The sequence below is a fragment of the Epinephelus lanceolatus genome, chromosome 9 (genome assembly GCF_041903045.1).
Source record: "Epinephelus lanceolatus isolate andai-2023 chromosome 9, ASM4190304v1, whole genome shotgun sequence".
Taxonomy (NCBI): domain Eukaryota; kingdom Metazoa; phylum Chordata; class Actinopteri; order Perciformes; family Serranidae; genus Epinephelus; species Epinephelus lanceolatus.
In genome coordinates this window covers 31956833-31970771 of record NC_135742.1, presented here as the reverse complement: position 1 = coordinate 31970771, position 13939 = coordinate 31956833, and the positions used below count along the sequence as shown (strand labels likewise).

Sequence of the window (13939 nt, the reverse complement as noted above, 5' to 3'; positions counted from 1 at the left end):
TGAAGACAAGAAATGGTGACAACAAACAAGGTGATGGCAGGCAAATCTACTGCAGACTCAGAGCACATTAGATCCTCAATCTCCCTCCATGTCAGAGATAGACATCTCAGGGGGCTCATAGCAGTTGCCAAGCAACAGCCTTCCCCCTTTTTACATTCCTTTTTTTCCCATTTTCTCACACTGATGTCTTCCTCTCAGGGGTGAAGTGTAAAGAAAGTGGGCAGTCTCATGTGACAGCTTTTCCATTTGACCATTTTAATACAAAGTTTGTGAACTACACACACGGACCTACAACCCCCACTCGTCATCTGTGGCTTAAGACGAGCGCCTGTGAGGCAGATCTGGACTATTTTTAGGTTACATTAAGATTCATCAGGAATTGTTTTAGGTCTGTTTTACCTTGTGCGATTCAGGTCGATCTTACACGGGTCCAGCTCAATGTACTTCTTCTCATCAAAGATGCGGTTGATGATGGGCTTCAGCACCTCGTGCAAATACAGCATGCCAACAGCCTGACAGTAAAACAATACCATATGCTGAGGACATCTCATTTGTATCTATGTGACATGGATTCTTTTATAAATGTGTAAACAAGGCACGGCATGATGCAGCAAGGGGAGCATGAGACGTGTAACTAACTCAGTGTGCATTTAATAAAGAAAGGGAATGTTCAGGAAGAAAATGGCAAAGATGGCCAAAAGATTAGAAATAATTATCAGTCAAAGCATGTAAAGACAAAAGAGCAGAGAAAGTTTCACTCACCACCCACAATTTCATATAAAACGAAACAACAGACACTTCAACGCACCTTCATAAACTGTTCCATGGCCTTGGAGGAAAGTGAGTTGGACCGAAATAATGTGTTTGGATCAGCTATGAGAGCAAAGAAAAAAAAAGATTAATTGGGTTTGTACTAAATAATAACATAGTTTATCACAGCATCCCCATACTGTTTTAAATTAAATTAAATTAAAGTAAAAATATACACTGGTGCTGACTATGAACCACAATGCCCCCGGTTTGCAGCATGTCATTCTCACGTCTCATTTCCTATCATGTCTCTACTCTCTGTCTAATAAAGGCACCCACAATGCCCCAAAAAAAGACACTAAGTTTGATGTATATCTGAGGGCAGAAATAGCTCTCAGTGAATGTAATGAAGCAACATTTAAGCTCTCACAAAAACCCTCATCAGGCACATAATCATGCTTGATAAAAATCTCTGGCATTGCTTCATTAAATTCACTGAGAGCTATTAATACAGTGTGTGGATCCTTTGTCTATTTTTTGCCTTCAGTTCAGGCATTTGGTCTGGTGTGCTGAGGCTTTCAATTCTGTTTGATCTGTGTTTGAATGCCAAGAATTGATCTGCTATAGAAACACAGTGCTCTGTCGCAAATAAAGGCGGACTGTCCTTGCTGTAATATCACTTAAATCCTTCAAGGTGGCAATGCTGAAATATCCACAGCGACAGGACTGGGTTGCCAGGTGAAATATTTTGGTTTTAAAAATCAGGGCGTGTGAAGAGATGCAGAGTTATGATTGCAGCCCAGTGGGGGTACAGTATTTTTTCCCCCCTTGTCTTTACCCCTGTGCCCAACTTTAATGTCTGGCTGCTTGCGGCATCTATTCCTGATCAAGCAGTTACCGTTTGGATCATGTGGAGTTGCTATGGAAACATAGGCACTATGCTTATTATCTCAAACTACACCAACAGAACCCACAGACCAGAGCACAACTCTGTGTGAATTAGCAATGGGGATGTGGTGCGGAGGCAAAAACATGACTAATACAGACCACAGAGAAGCCATGAAAAGACCGTTGGGTGAGTAAATAATTGGCATCAGGGAAGTAAATATAGTGCTGGTAGACTTGAACTGCCCACACACAGAACATGAATGTTCAGAGACCTTGATGTCAGTTCAGAGTTTAAATAGAAGCAGCTCTCAGAAGGTCTCTGGAGACAAATGGACAGGTCCAAACTCTGACTAATATAAATACTGACTAATAGGGATAAACTTAGGTCTTACGCACACTGTGTGTTATGTAATCACAGTTTTTACATGTGGAATGTTTTGAGCTACAACAACATTTTAAACGGTGCCAACGTTATTCCTTTAATCTTACTGGTGTTGTTGACCTCACGGGTGTTGAGATAGTCCAGGAAAGGCACCACCAGGCCCTGGCCCAGGTAGATCTTCACCAGAGTCATTGCCACATCTTGCCGGCTTTCGACCGTGTTCACCTCCTCCAGCATGGTGAGTGCAGTGCTCTCTTCCACCTGGTGAAAAGACGACTCAGACTCAGTCATGACCAGGTGGCAACCTACAAACTGCAGTTTGGGTCGGCTCCAAAAGTGAGTCAGTCCCCATAGACCTCCATGTTAAAATACCCAGCATACAACAGATATGAACATGTTTACAGCCTGGTATAAAAAAACAGTTTTGGTCTCTTTAGTTAATTTCAACATTCATGACAACTGTAAAGGGGGTGAATGTTTTTTATAACTCACCTGTTTACATTTTATTAAGGCTTAAAGTCACGCATAATTAAGGGACAGACGCTTTGAGTGACAGGCTGTCTGCAAAGCGTAGCTACAGTTTATGAGTCAATCCACCTCCTACTCATCTACAACTCCACCTTCTCGTCCAAATATCCAAATATCACTCCTGACTCCAAACAAAACAAGATGGCAGTGGCCAAAATGCTGAACTTGAGGTTTCAAACCAGCAGGTCACAAACAAATTAGTGACATCATGATAGCTACGTCGATTCTTTTATACAGACTATGGTCATGACATGCTGCTGACACGGGCAAATAGTTTTTCTATTGTCTATCGTCGTAAGAAAACTGGTGATGCTGACCTCTGTAGGGGAGATGACTGACTCCACCAGAAGGTGAATGAGGGGCTGATAGTACACAGATGGCAAGATCCGATCCTCCACCAGACGCACCTTCAGACGCAGCGCTCCCAGCTTGCCTCTGGCAACAGAGGAAAATACCACAGAGTGAAAAAAAAGAGGGGATTTTCTGCACACCTTAATCTTATCGTGAGGTAAGCTCCCTTCTTTAAAACATATCCTGGAAAAGAACAAAAAACGGTCTATGACAGCAATCAGAATATTTATGTGGAAAAGATGAATATTTCAAACAAACATGAGCTCCTGGATTACTTTGTTTTTCAGTTAGTGAGGACAAGCAAGGACATCTGATTTTCTGTGGCTTTGTTTCTTGTTTCTTCTTTTTTGTACTGAACTTTGTATGTAGGAAGAGTAGAAAATGGTTAGACTATTTAATATAATTGCATGTTATTCCTTTTTTTTTTAAAGATATACTATGCTATTTTGCTTAAAAAACTGTATAGACCCATACAGAAGTAATCCCTCTAAGTCATTACTTATGGCCCAGCAGAAGTGTGTGACGTGTGTGCCCTCTGCCTGTATCTTCTTATTTCCTTCTTAATTCTGTGCTTAGGACACTTAGGGGCGTGTACCACCACAGCACGCAGGTGAGGACAGGGCTTTATAACAAGGTAGCAACCAGCTGTCACACACCGTAAGCAGCAGGTATCCAAGAGGCACAGCGCAGAACATATAGTGAAGAGAAATACCCACAAGAATGAATCTAGGGTTGCGTTTGGCTTTTACTTTCACTTTTGCTGGCGAGTGTGTTTAAAAACGCAACTATATACAATTTATATATAAAAAAGATAAGACATTCCCAACACTACATTGAGCAAGTTCACATAAAAAGACATAATTCAAAAAACTGCACCCCCAAACAAGCTGGGGAGCCAGTGGCCCCACAGTCTCGATGAAAACCTGGCTGGGCTCAGCTCAGGGTTGGCCAAGGTCTGGATAATACCATTTTCTGATACAGAGAGCCTGCACATATATCGATATATAAGATTTCGTATAGGCACACCAACATTTCTAAACATCTGGCTGGCACTATACCATTGTGGAACAATAATTGGGAGTCATTATGGTCAGGAAAACTGTCAGAGGGATAGTTTTAACAGACAGTCCCAGAGGAGTATCTTGCCATTAGATATTTTTTTTACAGTAGCAAAAACAGATCTCAAACCAGCTTCTACTCAGCAAGGTGCTGCCCCCTTCAAAAAAAAAAAAAAAAAAAAACTAACTGTGCCTCATTTCCTAATGAACCTCTTTGACACTATATGCTTTGGCAGTTCACACAGCTTTCTCTGTTCTAAAATTATCTCTAAGAACAGATGCTATCAGAGACCTGTAAAAGTTCATTTAAATGCATTACAGAAAGCACGACGGGGAACAAACACTTTCCTTGAGAGCATTTTAAAACACTAATGGCTGCTGGATTTGAATCTTAAAAGTTTCCAAGAGCACAATGCTTGTCTTTGTTACACAAACACACAAAGTTACCACATTGAACAAACAAGCACACCCACAATACTCACCCAGCATCAACCTCATTGTTTCCCAAGGGAAGCAAACGAAACCAACCCTCTAATGGAGGTGTCTTGTGCAAACAAGCAAAAGGGATTTCCACCTGTGGAAAGAAAGAACAAACAAGGATACGGTATCAGACAGGAATAATAACACATTACGGACTGATATGGTGGGAAATGCAGAACTTCCAGGCGAGGCATAATTTGTAGTGATCATAACATGAGCATGAAATCAAATCTGAATCTGTTATTATAATGATGGCATCCTCACCTTTCCCAGAAAATCATTCTTGCCCACCATGTCCCAGTCCCAGACCTCCACAGTGACAGACCCCTCCTCACTCAGCTCTTCTGGATCCAACTCCAGCTCCAGGGTCTCTCCCCAGTGAGGGAAACGGGTCCTCTTGATAATCTAAAACCCAGCAGGTTGGGGTGTTAGGAAATCATAAAACCTTACAGGTGGACAGTAATGTGAAATAAAATGACAGACAATCAAACCACCATCAAGTAGAACATGTAGTTCTAGCTCTACTGAAACCAATGCACAGTGTACACCCATGCACATAGAGCTCACCGAGGTCTCTGCACTGTGATTGTTGAAAATAACTCTTGTAAAAGGATCAGAGGTTCCGGAAATGTCTCTTGGAGCCAAGTCCCTGTGGGTATATCACCAGACCAAAAGACAACAGAACTGATCAATGCACTTGAAATGCTCAACAAACTCCTATTACCTGTTCTGCAAATCAAATTAGCCAGGAACAACAGCAAAAAATCACTGCTTTCCACTTGACCTTATCCCTTCAAACTTGATTCACATTCATTCGTGCATGTTTGAATAACACAGTGTCAGGCTCTGATTGACATGCTCATTAGTGCCCTGCCTGAGAGGAAGAGATTGTAGCCTGGGACGCACAGATGGGGCAGTAAGTGGTGTGATAGTGGCAGTATGACTCAGGAGGGGAGTGTGGAGGCCTGCGGGGTGATGGTGATAAAATTTCAGCACAGACGCAGCAATGACACTGCCAGGTCTCAGCTACAGTAATTTAACTTCTGACTGATGACCAGTTTAATCATCTTTAAACTCAAATACACATGCCCTTAGAGTCTACCTACCCTTCTGGTAACAAGCCTGCTACTCTAATGTTTAGGCTATCGTTGTTGTCCACTACTGTATCTCTAAATGACCTCATTTTCCTCACACTTTCACAGTGACAGGATTTATATTACCTGGCTTCAATGACTTGACATCGCAGGCTGAGCTTCTCTGTATCTTTCAGTAGCTCCAGACTCAGATGGATCTCTCCCTGGACTTCGTCATCAGGGTCGACCCTCGTCAGATTCAGCCAACAATCTATTCCTGACCATATCACACAGAGAGACATTATTCGTTAAAACAACACTCCTGTCAGCTTTATGGCATCACACATTAAGAGAGGATAATGAACACTGAAACTAGGGGAATTTTGAGATATCCTAGAGCGGAAATTAATTTAGAGCTGACACTTTTAGCAGATAAATAGATTAGCTGATAGACAGAAAAAATAATCTGCAAGTACTGTGATAACTGATTAATTTTCCCCAGTTCTGGCTTCTCAGTTGTAATTCTTACTCTTTTTCAAGAGCAAATTGAGTATTTTTAGGATTTGGAGTGTTGATGGGTTGTGACACCCCTGGATTTTTTTCTGGTATATAGTATAAGTATACAGGCTAGTTGGACACCATGTCAGTACCAGTACAGTAAATATTTTAAGTTCAAAATAAACCTGTTTTAATGCGGTATACCTCTACATGTTAGGTGATTAATTTCTTCAAATAGACTGGTTGTCCTTTTCCTTAAAAAGACACATATACAGCTTTAATTTGAAGGAGTACATTGATTGTATGGTACATGGAATTTACTTGGAAAAAGCCCTCTCAAGTTTAGGGGAGACTCAAAGGACCTATTTTCACTCAGGTATCTTGAGGTGCGAGTTCAAAGGACCCCTTTGAAAATGGCCATGCCAGTTTTTACCTCGCAAAAATTTAGCCTAACTTTGGAGCATTATTTAGCCAATATGTAGTCAATATGCTGATTGGTACGAATGGATGGCAATTGTATCAGGAGGCCATGGCCCCCTCTTGGAGGGGCCACTGTGTATGGGGAAAACAAGCTAATACATTTGTATTTGATGGTCTAATTAACTGACTAATTGCTAAACATTATGTATTTGAGTAAGTATATAGGCTATAATAATATAGCAAATGTTGGGCAAAAATGTCTGTAAGGCTTGCGAAAACAAGACAGGGTGAAGGTATGCACGGTCAAAGAAAAACTCCAGTATAGTCCTTGACAGTCTGAACAACACGTAACTGATGTGATATTGTTTTGTCAGTCACATTCAATGTGTTCTGTTTTATCATTTCAGAAATATCACACATAAGAGAGGGTACAATGTCAAGGCCAGGCTGTGAGAATATTCCTGTGAGAGAGTAACTGACTCAGTGTACCACCATGTAGCAATGAATCACACAAGTGAAGGCCACACCAGGTGGCTCTCAAGAGAGACGCATCAGTATACAGCAAACATACCACAGTAAACAGTTTTGGCAATTTAATAAAACTACAACATCATCAGGACATACCATATTTTAAATGCCGTATGTCTGGCCAAGACAGTGCAGAAAGTGCGAGAGTTCATGCTGAGGTAAACAGTGTGACTAATTTCTTGAATGTGAAAGCCTCTGTAAGATAGCCAGACATTAAATGGGTTGGAGCCATTTGAAATGCTTTGGTTGTTATTTCACAGCGCTGCAGGCTGCTGCACAAAGGGATGGTTTGTAATGCACAATGAGAGAGAAAACAAGAGTTTATGCAGACAAGCACCAGGAAAGCCACCATACTAACACATATATCAGTGAGATTGCTGATTTCATTGCCCTGTGAGTTTACACAACTCAACCCGACCCTCAAATACATGTAAACAAGTCAAATTGAACATGTGAGAGAGCACTGAGAAACATTCCCAGAGCCTCCGTCTCGTCAATCACTCAGACCTTTGACTCAGTCATGGGAAGCCGTGTGTGTTTAACCTCTGAGCTGTGGTCATGCACCCATCCTGTTACAGATTTGTTCAGTCATACCTTTAGATTGGGATCCAATGGCTTCTTTGGTCAGAGTTATCTTTCCAATAACATCATCATGGCTGTAGAAAAAATGATAAAAGAATTGCTTATCAGATAAGAGCTATTGAAAATACTATCAAAGTTGTTTGATCTTGCTTGGGTTAAACAGGGTGAATTTGAAGACAGACTGATTATAGTACTGCTGGTCACGAAAAGAGGAGAAAAAAAAAACGACCTTTAATCACTCAATCTGGACGACCATCTGCCTGGTGATGTTTGTTTATTCAAAGCTTGGAGTTTTGTTTTTCCCAAAGCATTTAAACTGTACATGATGTTCATGTTGGCTCATTCAGAAGCCAAGGTAAGCAGTCATGACTCGGAGGACGATAAATCAACTGGCAAACTCTGTAATAATTTTGATACAGCTTTGGATGGCAGCATTACCCAATCGTGTCCTCGTCCATGACAAGAAAGGAGAGTGAATGGAACCCCATCGGGAGGTGCAGCGTGTACTCTTCACCCCAGAAAGGACTGAGATTCTTCCACACTGTGGCAGTCCTGAAAAGAGAGGTTTTACATGCTTAATAACCACACTCACATGAATGTATGCAACAACGGTGATGGCAGGAGACAGCAACTGTTGTCAATCAATCAATCAATTTCATTTATAAAGCCCAATATCACAAATCACAATTTGCCTCACAGGGCTTTACAGCATACGACATCCCTCTGTCCTTATGACCCTCGCAGCGGATAAGGAAAAACTCCCCAAAAAAACCCCTTTAACGGGGAAAAAAAACGGTAGAAACCTCAGGAAGAGCAACTGAGGAGGGATCCCTCTTCCAGGACAGACAGATGTGCAATAGATGTCATACAGAACAGATCAGCATAATAAATTAACAGTAATCCGCATGACACAATGAGACAGAGAGAGAGACAGAGAGAGAGATGCAGGTAATAACAGTAGCTTACAACAACATTAATGAAAGTAATAATATTATAGTTCTGGCTACTGTGGTACAATATGTTGAAAGTATGTATTAATATCTGGCAGTATACATGTGTGACAATAGTCATATGTGTATAATAACAGTAGAAGTATGACTAATGACTAATGATGGCAGCAGCAGCAGGAGGCATCTGGCAGGACCACGGCAGCAGCACAACCACACACGTCACGCTGTCCAGGCACCGCTGCGATATGAGTTAATCTGAGAGACAGTGGAGCACAAAGGCTCCGGAGAAGAAGCCGAGTTAGTGACATCCAGAATGGCCGAGTTAGCAAGATGCAGTAATAGAATACGAGAGAGAGAGAGAGAGAGAGAGAGAAGGAGAGAAGGTGCCCGGTGTATTATGGTTGGGGGGGGGGGGGAATCCTCCGGCAGACTAGGCCTAAGTCAGCCTAACTAGGGGCTGGTACAGGGCAAGCCTGAGCCAGCCCTAACTATAAGCTTTACCAAAGAGGAAAGTCTTAAGTCTAGTCTTAAATGTGGAGACGGTGTCTGCCTCCCGGACCGTAACAGGAAGATGATTCCACAGGAGAGGAGCCTGATAGCTGAAGGCGCTAGCTCCTCATCTACTTTTGGAGACTTTAGGGACCACGAGTAACCCTGCGTTCTCAGAGCGCAGTGTTCTGGTGGGATAATATGGCACTATGAGCTCACTAAGATATGATGGAGCTTGACCATTTAGAGCTTTATAAGTTAACAGTAGGATTTTAAATTCAATTCTGGATTTTACAGGGAGCCAGTGCAGAGAAGCTAAAACAGGAGAAATATGATCTTGTTTCTTAGTTCCTGTTAGTACACGTGCTGCTGCATTCTGAATTAGCTGAAGAGTTTTTAAGGACTTACTAGAGCTACCTGATAATAGAGAGTTACAGTAATCCAGCCTAGAGGTAACAAAAGCGTGGACCAATTTTTCTGCATCTTTTCGGGTCAGGATAGGCCTAATTTTTGCAATATTACGCAGATGAAAAAATGCAGTCCGTGAGGTTTGTTTTAAATGAGAATTAAAAGACAAATCTTGATCAAATATTACTCCGAGGTTTCTTACGGTAGTGCTAGAGGCCAGAGCAATGCCATCTAGAGAAACGATGTCATCATATAAAGAGTCTCTGAGTTGTTTGGGGCCAAGAACAATAACTTCAGTTTTGTCTGAATTTAACATCAGGAAATTGCTGCTCATCCAAGTTTTTATGTCTTTAAGGCAGTTATGGAGTTTAGTTAATTGATTACTTTCTTCTGGCTTCATCGATAAATACAACTGAGTATCATCTGCATAACAATGGAAATTTATAGAGTGATTTCTAATGATGTTACCTAAAGGAAGCATATATAGAGTAAATAGGATTGGTCCGAGCACTGAACCTTGCGGAACTCCAAAACAAACTTTGGTACATAAGGATGATTCATTATGAACGTCAACAAACTGAAAACGATCAGATAAATAAGATTTAAACCAGCTTAGTGCAGAACCTTTTAGGCCAATTAAGTGATCCAGTCTCTGCAGTAGAATTTGATGGTCAATTGTGTCAAACGCCGCACTAAGATCTAATAAAACAAGTACAGAGATAAGTCCTTTGTCTGAAGCAATCAGAAGGTCATTTGTAATTTTAACTAGTGCTGTCTCAGTGCTATGATGCACTCTAAATCCTGACTGAAATTCCTCAAATAAATTATTATCATGGAGAAAATCACACAGCTGGTCTGCGACTACTGTAGTTGTAAATGTGGCAGCTGTATAAACCCTCACTTTGTAAGTGTAACTGAGGGTAGACAGATTATAAATGCTTTTTTGAGTAATATGCAAATATGACTCTGGTTTGGAATCTGTCCAAGAGATCACAAGATGATTCGCAGCAGAGGAAAGACGAAAAAGCCACTGGTTTGCTTTACCGACTTTTATCTCAATTATGCAGTTTTGTGATATACTGGATAGTTTAACTTGTTTGGGTCCTTAAAATTATTCAAATGAAACAATCTGGGAAATCCTACTTTTTTGGATCTGTTCACAACTTGCATTATTTTAAGGGATCATTATGCTAAAATAGCCAGCGAGGAATCAGTGCTGTGCACCAAGGTAAAATGTCCTGCTTAAAAACTATAGAAGGCTGCAAGTGGGATTCAGTAAGCTTTCTGTATATGTCATTTCATAAGGAGTCTTGAAGGAATGCTTCACCCACAAAGTATTATTTGTCTATCACTTACTCATCACGTTACCATGAATTATTGAAGAAAACATTGTTTTCCTCATGTGCTCCCACAGTGAACAGAGGATCCAAAAAGAGCAAATATTCTTCATGAATTGAAGTATTCGTGGTCTGCATTTAGAGCTCGATCTCACTCCGAAATTGTCAAAATCCGGTGCTTGGGCAGTGACTTTTGGCATCAAAAATCAACGAAAAAAAGGTGTCCTTAAACATCGGCATGATACACAGCTAGTTGCCGTTATAATTTGACGGTGCCCAGCGGCGTGAGGGGGAAACGCAGTGGGACAAAGATGAAAGTTAAGGCAGCGAAAGGCCAAATGTGGTGGGCAGCAGGTGTGGTGGATGGGCCCAACAAACAGACTTTTACCCGAGAGAGTGGTGTTTGTGTCCCGTAAGACTCTAAAGCCAAACACTGTTATTTTTCCTTAACCTAACCACATGGGTTTTTTTTGCCTAAACCCAACCATGTGTGTTTTTTTGTTGAAGGAAAAAAAAGTCAGTTTGTGGTGTTGTTCTGATGTAGTGCATTTATTTTGAAAGAGACTGTATGTAAACATTAAAATTCCTGTGAAAACGGAAGTGTATGTTGAAAGAAGACAGTGCATGTAACAGGCACGATGGCTGACACGATGTCGCCGAACGTCAACAACCAACACACCCAGGCTACCTTGCACGTTGTATGTAGAGGTGGAAAGTCCATGACCAAATGTCAATATGTGACAAGGTCAGAGTGAGAATGTGTTGGCATTTAACAGCTGCAAAACTAATCAAAACAACTATTTACCAACTCTCACACAACTTGTGGAGTATATTCCCACGTTCATTTATCCAGTCATATGCTCAGCACTTCCAAACAAATGCATTTTTGTTAAAACATTAAGATTTGACACATTTACAGTACATCTCTGTGCCCTGAGTGTGCCTGGGCATGCACATTCTTTGGTGAGACAGTTTGTATTGACCTGTTTTAAATGTTTTGGCAGAAATGCATGTATTTGGGAAGTACTGAGCATGTGACTGTAAAAATGAAACTTGGATTATACTGCACAAGTTGTGTGAGAGATTGCTGCTAGTTTTGCTGCTGTTAAATGCAGACCCTAATTACATTACATCATGAAGAATGTTTGCCTTTGTTTGGATTCTCCATTCACTGAGGAGGCATGTGAGAAAAACAGTGATGTCTTCACCAATTCAAGGTAACACGTGGTTAATTATGTAATTTAGAAATGAATGTGTTTGCAGCTTAAGTTCCTTTTTATTTTATTTAAAAAAATAAAATAAAAATGTAAAGCCAAAAAGGGTTCTCCTATGAAGACAAGCAGGGCTGTGTATCAAACCTACATGCTTTTAATATATCATTTGAAATGTGTCCATATCAAAAATGTCAATTCCTGAAAGGTGGCACTACATGCCTGATCAGATTCATATTACTTTGACAATCAGTTCCTGATTTATTTATTTTATTATTTTGCCAATTTTAGATCATCTGAATAAAAAGATTTTATTTAAAAAACATATTATATCCTATCCCTTAAAGAAATATATTGAAAAAGTCATGTTTTAGTATCAGTACTAATCATATATCATTAGGATTAAAAGATTTAACCTATCGTGTATCGTTACAGCCCTTCTGTTTCTGAAATGTACTGTACCCATTATTCCCCACCACAATCTACCAGCCACATCATCCATGAACATCACACTCGAGGAGTCAGTTGGCCAGTAACACTACAAGTACCAGATAATTAGTGTGTGTGTGTGTGTGTGTGTGTGTGTGTGAGTGTGAGTGTGTGTGTCTGCAGTGAATCATTGTGCCGTTTCCCCTAAAGTGCCAGATGGAACAATAGCCTCTAAATTCACCCCATGCCCTTGCACACAACAAACATTTTTTTTTCTAAAGAAATCTGGCACTATCAAATAGCACCACTTGGAAATAACATACTGTACTATATCCTAGCTGATGTGTAAAAAAAGGCTTCATAAAAACTGAATATTCTGGAGGATGAAATCATCTGTACTTTTGTATTCAAACTGAGAACACCTCTGAACCAGCTCCCAGCATTCTCCTTACACCAGGAGCTCCCTGCAATAATTGATGCACCCTCTCCATGGTTACCTGCGGGTGTTTTAAAGGCCAGACCAGTATCAGGTTCACTGTGTTGGAGGAGCCACGCTGTGGACACCACCACCACCCTGATCATACACGCTCCACCCGGGTTTACATGCGCAAGGTAGCGGGAGCTCAGACAGAAAACTAACCTACTGCAAATATCCCCACTGTGCAGATGACAGATATTCAGATATGAGCAGTGGATGTTTTCCAGCTGCAGCTCTGTATGAAACGTGTATTTTAATGCATATAATATACAGATCTTCATTTATAGCCTAATGAGAGAGAACTCACCTGGCCACAACTTCATTGTCAACTTTTACAATGCAGTATGGATCACTGGTTCCGGAGCTTAACAAGACAAGAGAAACAGACAGCATGAGATATATGAGCATAGTCAATTTGCCTGGTGTTAGCCTTAATTTAATTTTCCGTTGTCTTCACTTATAGTGCGGTCAATCCGAGTACAGACTATCTCACCTCTAATTCCCTCAATTAATTTACAGGAGACAGTGCACCAGAAATTAGCGTTTCAAATGTAGCCGTAACTTTTCTCGTATCTAATTAACCAAGTAGCAATTAAACAATGCTGAGGCTATTCCAAGAAATACGACTTGAAGCACATGCCATTCAGAAATTACTCACACGTCTTTGGCCGGGAGGTTCCTGCCCTCGACAATTCTGAAATAAAGAGATGTGTTTTTGGCCATTGTTGCGTCGAGTGAGCTAATAATCCAATTTATCCTATGTTCCCATACGCGCTCTTATAAATAATGCTCTTCCCCTCCGCAAGTGAGTTTTCTTCATTTCATGGCACCTTCGGCGCGTGACAGCGCACAGCCCACCAGTAGCGCGCGACACAGGCGCGCATGCAGCCCAGTCAATCCAGCAGCTTGCACACAGTGGGGCCACAGTGTGGGCAGCTGGACTGTGTCCTGGCGTTGTCAATCTTGTGCCAGCTCGTCTTTTAAACGAGACAAAGGGACGAGCCGTCAGAAATATCCATCCTGAAATAAAAAATCGAACAAACTGCAGTCACAACAACAGCACTGCATGTTGGTTTCACATCTGACATCGTTCATAATC

General features: G+C 41.0%; 1 protein-coding gene across 2 annotated transcripts in view; it reads right to left on the bottom strand.

The window, feature by feature from the left end:
- The window catches only part of rasal1a (RAS protein activator like 1a (GAP1 like)), a 24386-nt gene extending 10447 nt beyond the window's left edge, over positions 1–13939 (bottom strand). The window contains exons 1-12 of one of the 2 annotated variants that reach the window (XM_033620563.2): positions 13499–13939; positions 13148–13204; positions 7977–8090; positions 7551–7612; positions 5658–5787; positions 5005–5086; positions 4702–4842; positions 4440–4531; positions 2866–2983; positions 2128–2281; positions 809–873; positions 400–512 (exon numbers count right to left, since the gene is read on the bottom strand). In XM_033620563.2, the coding sequence (XP_033476454.1) occupies positions 400–512; positions 809–873; positions 2128–2281; positions 2866–2983; positions 4440–4531; positions 4702–4842; positions 5005–5086; positions 5658–5787; positions 7551–7612; positions 7977–8090; positions 13148–13204; positions 13499–13563 (1193 nt within the window). In that variant the 5' untranslated portion in view covers positions 13564–13939. The remainder of the gene's footprint in view (positions 1–399; positions 513–808; positions 874–2127; positions 2282–2865; positions 2984–4439; positions 4532–4701; positions 4843–5004; positions 5087–5657; positions 5788–7550; positions 7613–7976; positions 8091–13147; positions 13205–13498) is intronic. The other variant, XM_033620562.2, reaches the window with a different exon arrangement.